Raw genomic sequence first — 12,608 nt, 5'->3', positions numbered from 1 at the left:
ATTGCATACTTGCATTTTGTTAAATTTACCCTGCATTATAAGAGAAAAAGGCACACAGCAAGGAGACAATTTAAAGCTGTAACCTAATGAAAGGCTTCCCAACATGTTGAGTTCCATGCCAAGGTTTTGAGACACAGAGGCAGCAATGGCTGCTGTAAAGCTCTGACTGAATGCTAAAAGCCACTTGACTTCTTCAAATCCTTACATATTTAAGGTAATGATCATAATCTTTGAGGCTTGATTCCTGTCAGAGAGTCATACAGCACAGAAACAGATCCTTCAGTCCATTCCAACCAGGTTTCCCCACATTAAACGAGTCCCATTTGTCTGTGTTTGGCCCATATCCTCCAAACATTTGCCTCTTATGTACCTGTTCAAATGTTTTTTTTTAAATGTTCTAACTGTATCAGCATCTACCACTTCCTCAGGCAGTTCATCCCACATACAAAGCACCTTCATCCCCAATGTAAAGGCAGGTGCTCATTACTTTAAAACCCAAAAAAAGTAAATAGAACCCACCGTTGTACTCCACACATTGACTGCCTCTTCCCCTCTACATGCATCTCCAAAACAATGTGACAACGGGGAAAATTTTGACATTTAGTTCAGTGCTTGTAAAAGTTCAGGCTTTGGGGAATGTAAGTGAGTGAAACTTGGTCTCATTGCACATTATTTGCTCCTGAGAGTAGATCACAATTATGCCACAAAGCCTTTCTGTTCACTGTTAGATTTACACATGAAATATTAATGTCTGTTGCACAGCTGCAAACCAAATTAACAGAGTGGGTTTTATTTACAGTAAATGCTCTGCATGAGACTTACAGCAATACCACAAGTGTCGACATCTCTTTCTGACACTATTTCAACATTTCCGAGGTGCAGAATTGAAGCAATTACTCTGTAAATGTTCATCTGGTGTGCATCCTTTACACCTGAAGAAAAGAAATGCATCATTGCCAGCTCCAGTCTGATATGTACAAAGATCAGCAACAACAGTGTTATTTCATTTCTACTACAACTAAAGTCAAACGAAAAGGCAAGAATGGTGGCCACTTTGTTCATAAGTGATATTTTCACAGGCAATTCCAAATGCATACAGATGTTTAAACGCAACTACAAGAGACAAATCTTATAACTTAGAAAAAAAATTAAAAGGAGGGGGAAGGAGGAAATAAATTGTTATTACTTTTTTTAAATGGGATGTTGGTGCCACTGGCTGAGCCAGCATTTTTATTGCCCATTCCTAATTTCACTGGAGTTGGTAGTGGCGAGCTGCTGCAGTCCTGGTCTTGGTACGCCTACAGTGCTGCTGGGAAGTGAGCGCCAGAATTCTGACCCAACAATGAATAAACTGTGACTTACTTCAAAATCCAGAAGATTAGAAGAGAGGTTGCAGAAAGTGGTGTTTCTACACAACTGCTGCCATGAATTCGGAAGATGCTGTCAGCGTTGTTGCGGTGGTTTACATCTTTTAAATGGTAGACACTGTTGATGTTGTGGAGCAGTTTTGAAGATAGTAGATGGCGCGCCAATTAAGTGGTGTGCTATGTCCTGGATGGTTCATGTTTCAAGCTTCAAGCATTGTTGGAGCTGCACCAATCCAGGTAAACGAGTATTAGCTGCAGAGCTGGGCTGAGAGGTGGCAAATGGAGTTTAATGTGGACAAGTGTGAAGTGATGCACTTTGGTAGGAGTAACCAGAAGGCAAAGTACAGGGCTAATGGTAAGATTCTTAGTAGTGTAGATGAGCAGAGAGATCTCGGTGTCCATGTACACAGATCCTTGAAAGTTGCCAACCAGGTTGACAGGGCTGTTAAGAAGGCATACAGTGTTTTAGTTTTTATTAACAGAGGGATCGAGTTCCGGAACCATGAGGTTATGCTGCAGCTGTACAAAACTCTGGTGCGGCCGCACTTGGGGTATTGCGTACAGTTCTGGTCACCGCATAATAAGGAGGATGTGGAAGCTTTGGAAAGGGTGCAGAGGAGATTTACTCGGATGTTGCCTGGTATGGAAGGAAGGTCTTACAAGGAAAGGCTAAGGGACTTCAGGCTGTTTTTGTTAGAGGGAAGAAGGTTGAGAGGTGACTTAATTCAAACATATAAAATAATCAGAGGGTTAGATAGGGTGGATTGAGAGAGCCTTCTTCCCAGGATGGTGATGGCGAGCACGAGGGAGCATAGCTTTAAATTGAGGGGTGAAAGATATAGGACAGATGTCAGAGGTAGTTTCTTTACTCAGAGAGTAGTAAGGGAATGGAATGCTTTGCCTGCAACGGTAGTGGATTCACCAACTTTAGGCACATTTAAGTCGTCATTGGACAAGCATATGGATGTACACGGATTAGTGTAGGTTAGATGGGCTTCAGATGGGTATGACAGGTCGGCACAACATAGAGGGCCGAAGGGCCTGTACTGTGCTGTAATGTTCTATGTTCTACTTCAGAACACCTGACTAAGGAGCAGGAGTAGGCCAAATGGGACTGCACATCAATCCTGACATATAGCTAGGTGATTGTGAACAGGCTTTGAGATAGGAGAGGAGTTACTCACTACAGAATTCTCAGCCTCTGACTAGGTCTAGTACCCACACAGTACTTACACACTTAGTTTGGTTCAGTTTCTGATCAATAGTAATGCCAGGATGTTGAGATTGGGGAATTTCACAAGATAATGTAATTGAATGTTAAGGGGAGATGTTCCTATTTTCATTTGTCTGGTTCCTCGATATCAGAAACCCTCCCTTGAGCAGCCATTATGGAGTTAATGTCAGACAAGGGCTTGCATGAATAGGACTCCTATGACAGCAATTATGAGTGGAAATTCCACCAGATATTTTCTTGTCAGCCTAAGAATACTAGGGTCAGTTGTTATGTACCAACCTTCGACACACACTTTCAAAGTGACACCACTTTAGAGAATGCAAGACTCCTAAATACATAATGGATTTGAATTTATCTTTGAAATCCGAGACTTTGACCTCACCAAGTAATGTGAAAGCATTCCATGTCTTCTCAAAATCCTCAGCATCATTAACTCCGTCTATTTCTGTGTTACCGCCCTGTGTGGCATAAAAATAGTCTTCTGCGCTGCCTGAGAAAACAACAAAATTCCAGTTACTTATAATTACAGATGAATGGGTTAGCAGTGTAAACTGTTGTTCAATTCTGGAAGATAAAGTTGCAATGCTGCAGTCATTACTTCATCAAGGTAAGAATTTACTGCTAGAAAATAAAGTCATCTTAATTAGTCCGCATGCTTAAAATGGAATTAAAAGTCTTGAGAGATGGGATCTTTTAATACAATTTTACAAATGATTCAATATGAAAATTAGCATTCTGACATTCTACAGAAATTACATGGTTACCCATCTCAGTTAATTTGTTCAAGAAAATTGCAGTCTATCCATAGATTGCATGGTTTTACTGCAATCAAGATTACATACTTCATTTTTATTTAGATACCCGTTTTTGATGAATTTTGATTAATTACCAAAGATCAGAATTTGTAATTAAAACACTAACTATACACCTAAATAAAAAAGATAGATTTGGGAATGGACAGTGAATCATCCCACAGCAGGCTGGTGTGTCAATGCGTCAACATTAACCTTTGGCCTTCCCCTACAAAAGCAATCACTGTCTTCCCCTACCCTTCCCCATATTATATTCGTTGTTACGTCACAGCATTGCTCTTTTTGTACTGAAACTGGTGTTATTCTTTGCTGAGGTGGATTCACACTACTCAGTTAAAACAATTAATCTTAAATCTACACAAATAATTTGCATCTAAACCTGTTTAATGCCCGCCACATCCATATTCTCACTGCAACTGTTGAACACTGAAGCACAAAATATAATGGTACAAAGTATTTTGCCAGCTTTCAAACAGTTATCAATTAATCCAGCCTAGTCCTAGTTCTATCCAAAGCGCTCAAAATTGCTCAAGTATTCCCTCCAATTTCTTTTGGAAATGCATTATTCTACCCACTCACCACCCTTGTGACAGTAAAAACCGAAAGAATTGCAGATGCTGTAAATCAGGAAAGAAACAAAGTTGCTGGAAAAGCTCAGCAGGTCTAGCAGCATCTGGGAAGAAAAGAAAAATCAAAAGTTAATGTTTCGGGTCCAGGTGACGGTGTTTTGCAGATCATAACAACCAATTTGCACATAACATGTTTGCTCATATGGGGAAATGGTGATGCAGTAGTATCACTGGACTGGTGATCCAGAGCCCCAGTCTAATCTTCTGTGAATATGGAATTAGTAAATTTGCGGACGACACTAAGGTCGGTGGAGTTGTGGAGTGATGAAGGATGCTGTAGGTTGCAGAGAGACATAGGTAAGCTGCAGAGCTGGGCTGAGAGGTGGCAAATGGAGTTTAATGCAGACAAGTGTGAAGTGATGCACTTTGGTAGGAGTAACCAGAATGCAAAGTACTGGGCTAATGGTAAGATTCTTAGTAGTGTAGATGAGCAGAGAGATCTCGGTGTCCATGTACACAGATCCTTGAAAGTTGCCACCCCGGTTGACAGGGCTGTTAAGAAGGCATACAGTGTTTTAGCTTTTATTAATAGAGGGATCGAGTTCCAGAACCAAGAGGTTATGCTGCAGCTGTACAAAACTCTGGTGCGGCCGCACTTGGAGTATTGTGTACAGTTCTGGTCACCACATTATAAGTAGGATGTGGAAGCTTTGGAAAGGGTTCAGAGGAGATTTACTCGGATGTTGCCTGGTATGGAGGGAAGGTCTTACGAGGAAAGGCTGAGGGACTTGAGGTTGTTTTCATGAGAGAGAAGAAGGTTGAGAGGTGACTTAATTCAAACATATAAAATAATCAGAGGGTTAGATAGGGTGGATAGGGAGAGCCTTTTTCCTAGGATGGTGACAGGGAGCACGAGGGGGCATAGCTTTAAATTGAGGGGTGAAGGATATAGGACAGATGTCAGAGGTAGTTTCTTTACTCAGAGAGTAGAAAGGGAATGGAACGCTTTGCCGGCAACGGTAGTAGATTCGCCAACTTTAGGTACATTTAAGTCGTCATTGGACAAGCATATGGACGTACATGGAATAGTGCAGGTTAGATGGGCTTGAGATCGGTATGACAGGTCGGCACAACATCGAGGGCCGAAGGGCCTGTACTGTGCTGTAATGTTCTATGTTCTAAATTCCACCATGGTAAATTGGAAAATTCAAATTTAATACATATCTGTGATTAAAAGCTTACCTAATGGTAACCATTGTCAATCATCTTAAATCGACATTTGGTTCACTAATCTCCTGTGGGGAAGAAATTTGCCTCGTCATCATTGCTTGGTCTGGCTAACACGTGACTCGAGTCAATACTGGACACCCAATGGATCGCTTTTCCCCTATGTTTTCTACTTAAGCCATTCATGATTTTGATCACCATCCCGATCCAGGGTGAACAAACCCAATCGTTAGCTTAGCAAAACCTCCACAGCATGAATTTCTAACTGGCAGTAAATTTATGCATACTGGAGGAGTGGGACAAAGCTATTATGAAGTGGGTTCCCCGAATGTTATGCCGAATTTATTTATGGAGCAATGGAATTTTCTATCTCTCTGGAGTCCCTGCACCAAGACCATCTGCTCTGCTGGCAAGCAGCCTTTCGAGCAGAAAGCCTGGCCTCAGGACAGAAGCATTTGCTTATATTTGTCATTGGAATGTGAAGGTCAATGGCAAGGCCAAAAGTTATCACCCAATTCTCATGTACCCTTGAGAAAATGGTGGTGAGCCTGATAGCAGACATTTCCATTAGGCTAACCAAGAGGTCATGACATTAGGGGCAGTGGGATCTGAATGTAGGGAGGTATTGGGGGTTCAATGGTGGGAAAAGGTGTTATGCTGCTGGTGAGAATAAGCATATTTAAACCTCAAGGCACAGATCTTTGGGAGTGGAGACTCAGCCAAAGGCTACTGTCTATAAAGACATGGACTTTGTTTCTTTTCGCGCCCCCCCAAAAAAAGGTCATTATTTTTGCTGTGTACCAAGGCTTCCGTGTTCACACCCAGCGATCTGTCTCTAAATCCTCTTCAGAATTAGACATTTAAAAAAAAATTGCAGTTTCTAATTCTTCTCATCAAATTTTATCACTTCACGGCTTTAGATTGCATCCTTCACATGTCTGCTTGTTTAATGAGTCTGTGTTGCTCCTGTTGTTACACGTCTCAGTGTTTACTACCTTCCAAATGTTGGTGTTATTTTTGAATACATGCTCTATATATTCATATCCATGCCATTATATGGCAGGGATGTGAATTGGGACCCCTGGAGAACAATGCAGTATATTTCCCGCACAGCCAACACAATTGTGGGGCAAACAGGAGTTCAAAACTACGATGTAACCCAAGATTACAAGCTGATCTTTTGAGATTCAAGCATATCAAATATTAATTTTCTTCAATTCATCAGAGGAAGAACAATGTGTGGTTTCACTCTCAACAACAAAAACAAAGTTGCTGGAAAAGCTCAGAAGATCTGGCAGCATCTGTGGAGGAGAAAACAGAGTTAATGTTTCGGTTCTGGTGACCCTTCCTCAGAAGTAGTTACACTCTTGCTGAGCCAACTCCTCACAGAAAAAAAAGACAGGAGGATTAACAAATCTGGCAATACAGAAAGCAAACTATTCTCTGGACCTAATCTCCTCATACCTCAACCGTCAAGGGCCACCAACCCCACACCCCCGACCACCCAATTACCCCTGATATCAAGATTACATTCCCAACCTGAACACTCTTCCCCAACTACCTGACTGCTTCCACATCACCTGACAATTCCCCCACCCCAGACACAGCTACTACATGACCATTAACACCCCTACACCAACAACACAACCAAGACCCCTGCTCCACCTGCCTATCCCATTGACCAGAACCTACTACACTTCCACCATGCACAACTCACAGTCAACATAACTAGAACAGTCCCATTCCACTCATATAACTCAGCAATCTGACCCAACAGGACTAACCGCCACCACGTGACAAAGCTAATGACCAAATCCAACTAGTCTGTGAGCATCCAACTACCCCTTGGCCAAATGCACTCAAGGTTCAGACAAACACATATCCTCCTTCCTCTTTGACTTTACTATTTCCCACAGATGTAACCCAACTGCAAACCCCAACCACAGCAAACCACTCTGCCCTAACCGTGACCTCACTTCACCAGCTTAACTACTGCCCTAACTCAAACCAAGGAACCTGACTACTCATCCGATCAAAGAAGGCTGCCACACAGCCAACCTATGTACTTAACTCACCATCCATCCATTCATTCTTACACTTACTATTCATTCACATTCAAAGACTGGTCACTTATGCTTACCACACAACAGCTACTGCCATATTGGGTGGGGTGAGGAAACACATGGTGCTGGTGAGCACATGGAGAGGGTCCATATGTTTCCCCTGACTTTGCTCCCACTCAGTGTTCACTGAAAGACAAAGCGCTCCGTATTTCTGGAACAGCCAGACTTGGAAAAGCCCAGAAGAACTATGGTGCAATGTCGAGTCAGAGGAATTTCTGACTGGAGTGGCAATCCTGTAACAATTGCTTCTTCCAAAGATCCCAGCCATTGTTTTTGTACAGTTGTTGGGTTGGATGAGAGAGAAGTGATAGAGGGGGACAAACCTATTAATTGATCTAAACACAAGGGAGAAAATTTCAAACTGGAGGTGCAAGTGGGTTGAATATTGCATCTGACTCCATGCCAAAGTGGAGAGCCAATACTCTACCTTGGATTCGATAATGGATAAAATTGTGAAATAAATAGCAATCTGCATCAGGCAGTTAATTGGCAGTGACAAAAATTACATTCAATCTGTCAATATTTATGCATCAATACCATTTAAATTTCCAGTTACAGACATCAATAAAATATTTCTTCCCTCTTCATAACTCAGAGGAAGACTTGCATTTGCAAGTTAAATTTTATGGCCATAAGATGTCCCAGATTTCTTGGCTTTACAGCTCATGAAGTACACAGAATAGTAGAACACAGGAACAGGCCCTTTGGGCCATCATGTCTATGCCAACCAAGATGCCATTCTAAACTAAACCCATCTGCCTGCACATAGTCCTATTCTGTTTCCTGCTTGTACATGTGTCTGTCTAAATACCTCTTAAAATGTCACTAAAGCATCAGAGTTTACCACTTATAAATAGAGATAACAGAGTGGAGCTGGAGGAACACAGCAGGCCAGGCAGCATAACAGGAGTAGGAAAGGTGACGTTTAGGTTGGGACCCTTCCTACTCCTGTGCTGCCTGGTCTGCTGTGTTCCTCCAGTTCCATGTGATCTCTGACTCCAACATCAGCAGTTCTTACCATCTGTGTCTACCACATGCCCTGGCAGCACATTCCAGGCACCTGTAAACTTCTGTGTAAAAAAAACATGTCCCACACATCTCCTTTAAACTTACTTCCTCTCACCTTAAACCTATGGCCCCAGTTTCTGACCTTTCCACCCTATCAATGCCTCATAATTTTATACACTTCTATCAAGTTACCCCTCAGCCTCTGACGTTTCAGCGAAAATTATACAAATTTGTCCAATCTCTCCTCATAGCTAATACACTCCAATCCAGGCAACATCCTAGTAAACCTCCTTTGCACCCTCCACATGCGTCCTACAGCGTGTGGCGACCATAACTGTACACAATACTCTAAATGTGGAGTTTTACACAGCCGCAACATGACTTGCCAACTTTTATACACTGACCTTTTCAATGAGCGCAAACAAGCTATACGCTTCTTTACCACTCTATCCACTTTCAGGGAGCTGTGGACCTGCACCCAAAGAACCCTCTGCATATTAATCCTCGTAAGAGTCCTGCTATTTACTTCTTGCATTTGATCTCCAAAATGCATTTCCTTTCACTTGTCTGGATTAAACACCATCTGCCATTTCTCGGCCCAACTTTCCAACAGATCGGTATCCTTTAATGAATAAAGGAATAAATATCCTTTGTCCGTTAATCGAATGAGGGCGTCACTAGCTCGGCAGCATTTATTGCCCGTCCCCAACTGCCTAGAGGGCAGTTGAGAGTCAACCACGTTACTGTGGGTCTGCAGTCACATGTAGGCCAGACCAGATAAAGACAGGAGTTTCCTTTCCTAAAGGGCATCAGTGAACCAAATGGGTTTTTCTGACAATTGACAATGGGCTCACGGTCATCATTAGATTATCAACTCCAGATATTTACTGAATTCAAATTCCACCATCTACCGTGGTGGGATGAGAACCTGGGCCCGCAGAACATTATCTGAGTCTCTGGATTAATAGTCCAGCAATAATACCACAAGGCCATTGCCTCCCCTGAAACTTCCTCACTATTCACAACTCTACTAACTTTGGTGTCACCTGCAAACTTACCAATCAGACCACCGACATTTTCGTCCAAATCATTCACATATACATTCAAAATAATGAAGGTCCCAACACTTTCTTTAAGAACACTAGTGGCCACAGAGCTCCAGTGAGAAAAGCACCTCTCCATAATTATCCTCAGTCTTCTATGGCCAAGCTAATTTTGTCTCCAACTTACTAACTCGCTGTGGAACATGTGCCTCAATATTCTGGATCAACCTACCATGAGGGACCATGTCAAATGCTTTAGTAAAGTCCATGTACACAACACCCTTTTCTCTATACTCAATCATCATCATCTCTTCTCAAAAACCTCAATCAAGTTTGAGACAAGACAACCCCAGATAAAGCCACCCAACAATCCCACTAAGTCCATTCTTTTCCAAATGCAAATAAATAAAAGCACTTTTCAGTGTGTTCACTGCTACAATGTTGGTGACATGGCAGGTCATTTACAGCAAGTTCCAACAAACAACAATGCAGTAATAACCAGATTTTTGGTATCAGCAGTATGGATTAAGGAGAAGACACTGACCAAGTTGCCAGGATAACTGCCCCTGCTCTTCACTTGGGTTTTTTTGTATCTACCTGAAGCAGCAGGCAGGGACTCAACTGAAGCGTTCACCCAAAATATCACATCTCTGGCACTTCACCATTTCCTCAGTAATGCAGAGGAGCATCAGCTCAAAGAACAAGTAATAGAATATAAATAGGAAAGCTCCCTTCTCTGTGCCTAGCATTTTCAATGACACTGTCAACAATCACAACGTGGTGGCCAATTACAATGAAGAATCTCAAACACCTCATTTAATGGGCTCAAAACCTTTGTACTCAAGTCTTGAAAGTGGGTACAAGCAGGATATTCACTGCAGAGGTTACTGCAGCAGAACCTGAATTTATCCTCATCTTTTGTTTACACACACGTTCTTTCCATATACAATATGTTAAAGAGCCAGTAATGACAAACTTTTGGAAGTCATATCTCTGGTTTATCTGCCCAGTCACCAACTCTTTGTTTATGCTTTTATTCTGAAGTTACAGGTATGGTATTAGGTAGTTAAAACTTACTTCCAATTGATGAGCTTTTTACTCATCGCGCATGGAACAGGAAAGGTCACAAGTATTAGGGCAGAGAGCATACAAGAGTTTTGCAAAGCAACCGAGATCTCTCAACCGGTTGTATAATTTGTTGTGGATTGATCTTTTGGGCTCAACAATAACATAAGATTTTCAGTGGCACATGTAATAGCCTGCACGTTTGATCCAATGCAGAAATCCAAAAGATCCTCAGACAAACAACAAGCACTTCCATCTTGAAGAACAAGGGCAGCAGATACTTGGGAACATGACTGCTCTGCAAAGATCCTCACCGTCCTGACTTGGAAATATATTGTTTTTCCTTTACCGTCACTGGGTCAAAATTCTAGAATTCCCTTCCTTAGATCATTGTGGGTCTAGCTACGGCATGTAGACTGCAGCAGTTCAAAAATACAGCTCACCACTCACTTTTTCAAGGCCACCTAGGCCAGCCAGCAATGCCCACATCCCAAGAGTGAATATATCTTCTTAAAAACGAAGCATGTCCTAACCTGAAATTACATCAGAATTTATTCTATGCACTTGGTTGAATATGTAAAGTATTACGCAACTAAGTTTCCACATGAGACTGCAACAGTAGCAAAGATTTTATTAAAATCTGAATATTAGAAAAAAATTATTGCTCATTTTGAATTTACTTTGTTTATTTGGGATCATGATGATGTGGCCAACTTGTGTCTCCAGGCCCACAGCCGCAAGGTTGACTCAAAACTTTACCCCTCTCCCATCCCCCAAAAACCAAAAACCAAGCTTCTAATTTGCCAAACTGAAGAACGTGAATTTCTACCCACTATCGCTGAATTGAAGTGGCTGACTCGATGACATGACAGGGGCCTTCTTGCCCAAGCTCTCTGATCCTATTGATTCAGATCTTTGCTGATTACACTTACCTAATGTGATTCCTGAACCTTCTTGAAAATGCTGCAGGAGATCAGCAAATTCTTTGGAGAGAGAGGCTGGAAATTTAAATTCTCAACAAGCGAATGAACTGCTGGAAGTGCACTGATGGGTTGAGACTTAGTGCTCAGCACAAAGGATTAACCCAGAATATGATTAAATTAATAATTAAATGTGTTGCGCATTGCTAATTAGAATATCTTCAATGTAGTTTTCATTTACAATCAGAGAATGCAGACATCTGTCCACAGTATTAATTTGGAAATTGTCTCAAATGAGACAGACAGTCTCTTGAGCTGCATATCATTTGGCTGAAATCCATAACTGCCACAAATTAGTGCACTTCAAGAGAGACAGAATCACTTACGATATTAGTTGCATCCAATTTGGGACAGAAGAGAGAACGATTGACTGACTGATTTTGGCTGAGCTGTCAAAGGAAGTGCAGAGAAAGAGGGAGTCCCGGTAGAAAATTAACAGGAAGAATAATGGAAAATTAAAAGGGAAACCAACTGTGGTGCACTTTCATAAACCTCGAAGGGCTATAATAAAACTATTCACCAATTTGCTGACCGAGAATTGGTGCGTGGAATGTGAAGTCAACAGGAACATGACACTGAAAAGAATGATCCCTCTACATCTCATTCCCACTTTTTACCCTGTACTTGCATTTTATGAAACTGAACTACCTTCTCTTTAAACCATTTTCAAAAGAGAATAAATTATCCTCTTTTAGTTTCTCCTCCTAAGTCAGTTACCAACTATCTATAATCAATTTTAGTTTGCCCTGTTCAAAATGTTTCCATACCTTTCTGTATCCAACACTGACCGTTAGGCAATAATACCACTACTATCATTGGACTGTGAATCCAGAAACCCAGATAATGTTCGATTCCCACTGTGACAGATGGTGGAATTTGAATTCAATAAATATCTGGAAATAAAAATCTAAATGATGACAGAGAATCCCTTGTCGGCTGTCAGGAAAAATCCATCTAGTTCACCAATGTTCTTTAGGTAGGTAAACTTCCAACCTTACCTGGTCTGGCCTACATGCAACTCCAGGCCCACAGCAATGAGATGGGCTCCTAACTGGGCAATAAATGCAGCCTAGCTAGTGATGCCCTCATCCCGTGAATGAATAAAGAAAAAAGTTTCATCGCCATTCCGGATCAGTAGCTCTTTCTTCGATTTATATTCATCAGTTGTTGTTTGATCATT

General features: G+C 41.6%; 1 protein-coding gene across 2 annotated transcripts in view; it reads right to left on the bottom strand.

Moving 5' to 3' along the window:
- The window catches only part of myo5b (myosin VB), a 270,346-nt gene that overhangs the window by 140,848 nt on the left and 116,890 nt on the right, over nucleotides 1–12,608 (bottom strand). For both annotated transcript variants that reach the window (XM_048526919.2, XM_048526929.2), the window contains exons 8-9: nucleotides 2,984–3,091; nucleotides 823–932 (exon numbers count right to left, since the gene is read on the bottom strand). In XM_048526919.2, coding sequence (XP_048382876.2) covers nucleotides 823–932; nucleotides 2,984–3,091 — 218 coding nt within the window. The remainder of the gene's footprint in view (nucleotides 1–822; nucleotides 933–2,983; nucleotides 3,092–12,608) is intronic.

Source organism: Stegostoma tigrinum, chromosome 1 (assembly GCF_030684315.1).
Source record: "Stegostoma tigrinum isolate sSteTig4 chromosome 1, sSteTig4.hap1, whole genome shotgun sequence".
Taxonomy (NCBI): domain Eukaryota; kingdom Metazoa; phylum Chordata; class Chondrichthyes; order Orectolobiformes; family Stegostomatidae; genus Stegostoma; species Stegostoma tigrinum.
Note: the sequence above shows the minus strand (reverse complement) of the source record. Positions and strands in the feature narration are given on the sequence as shown.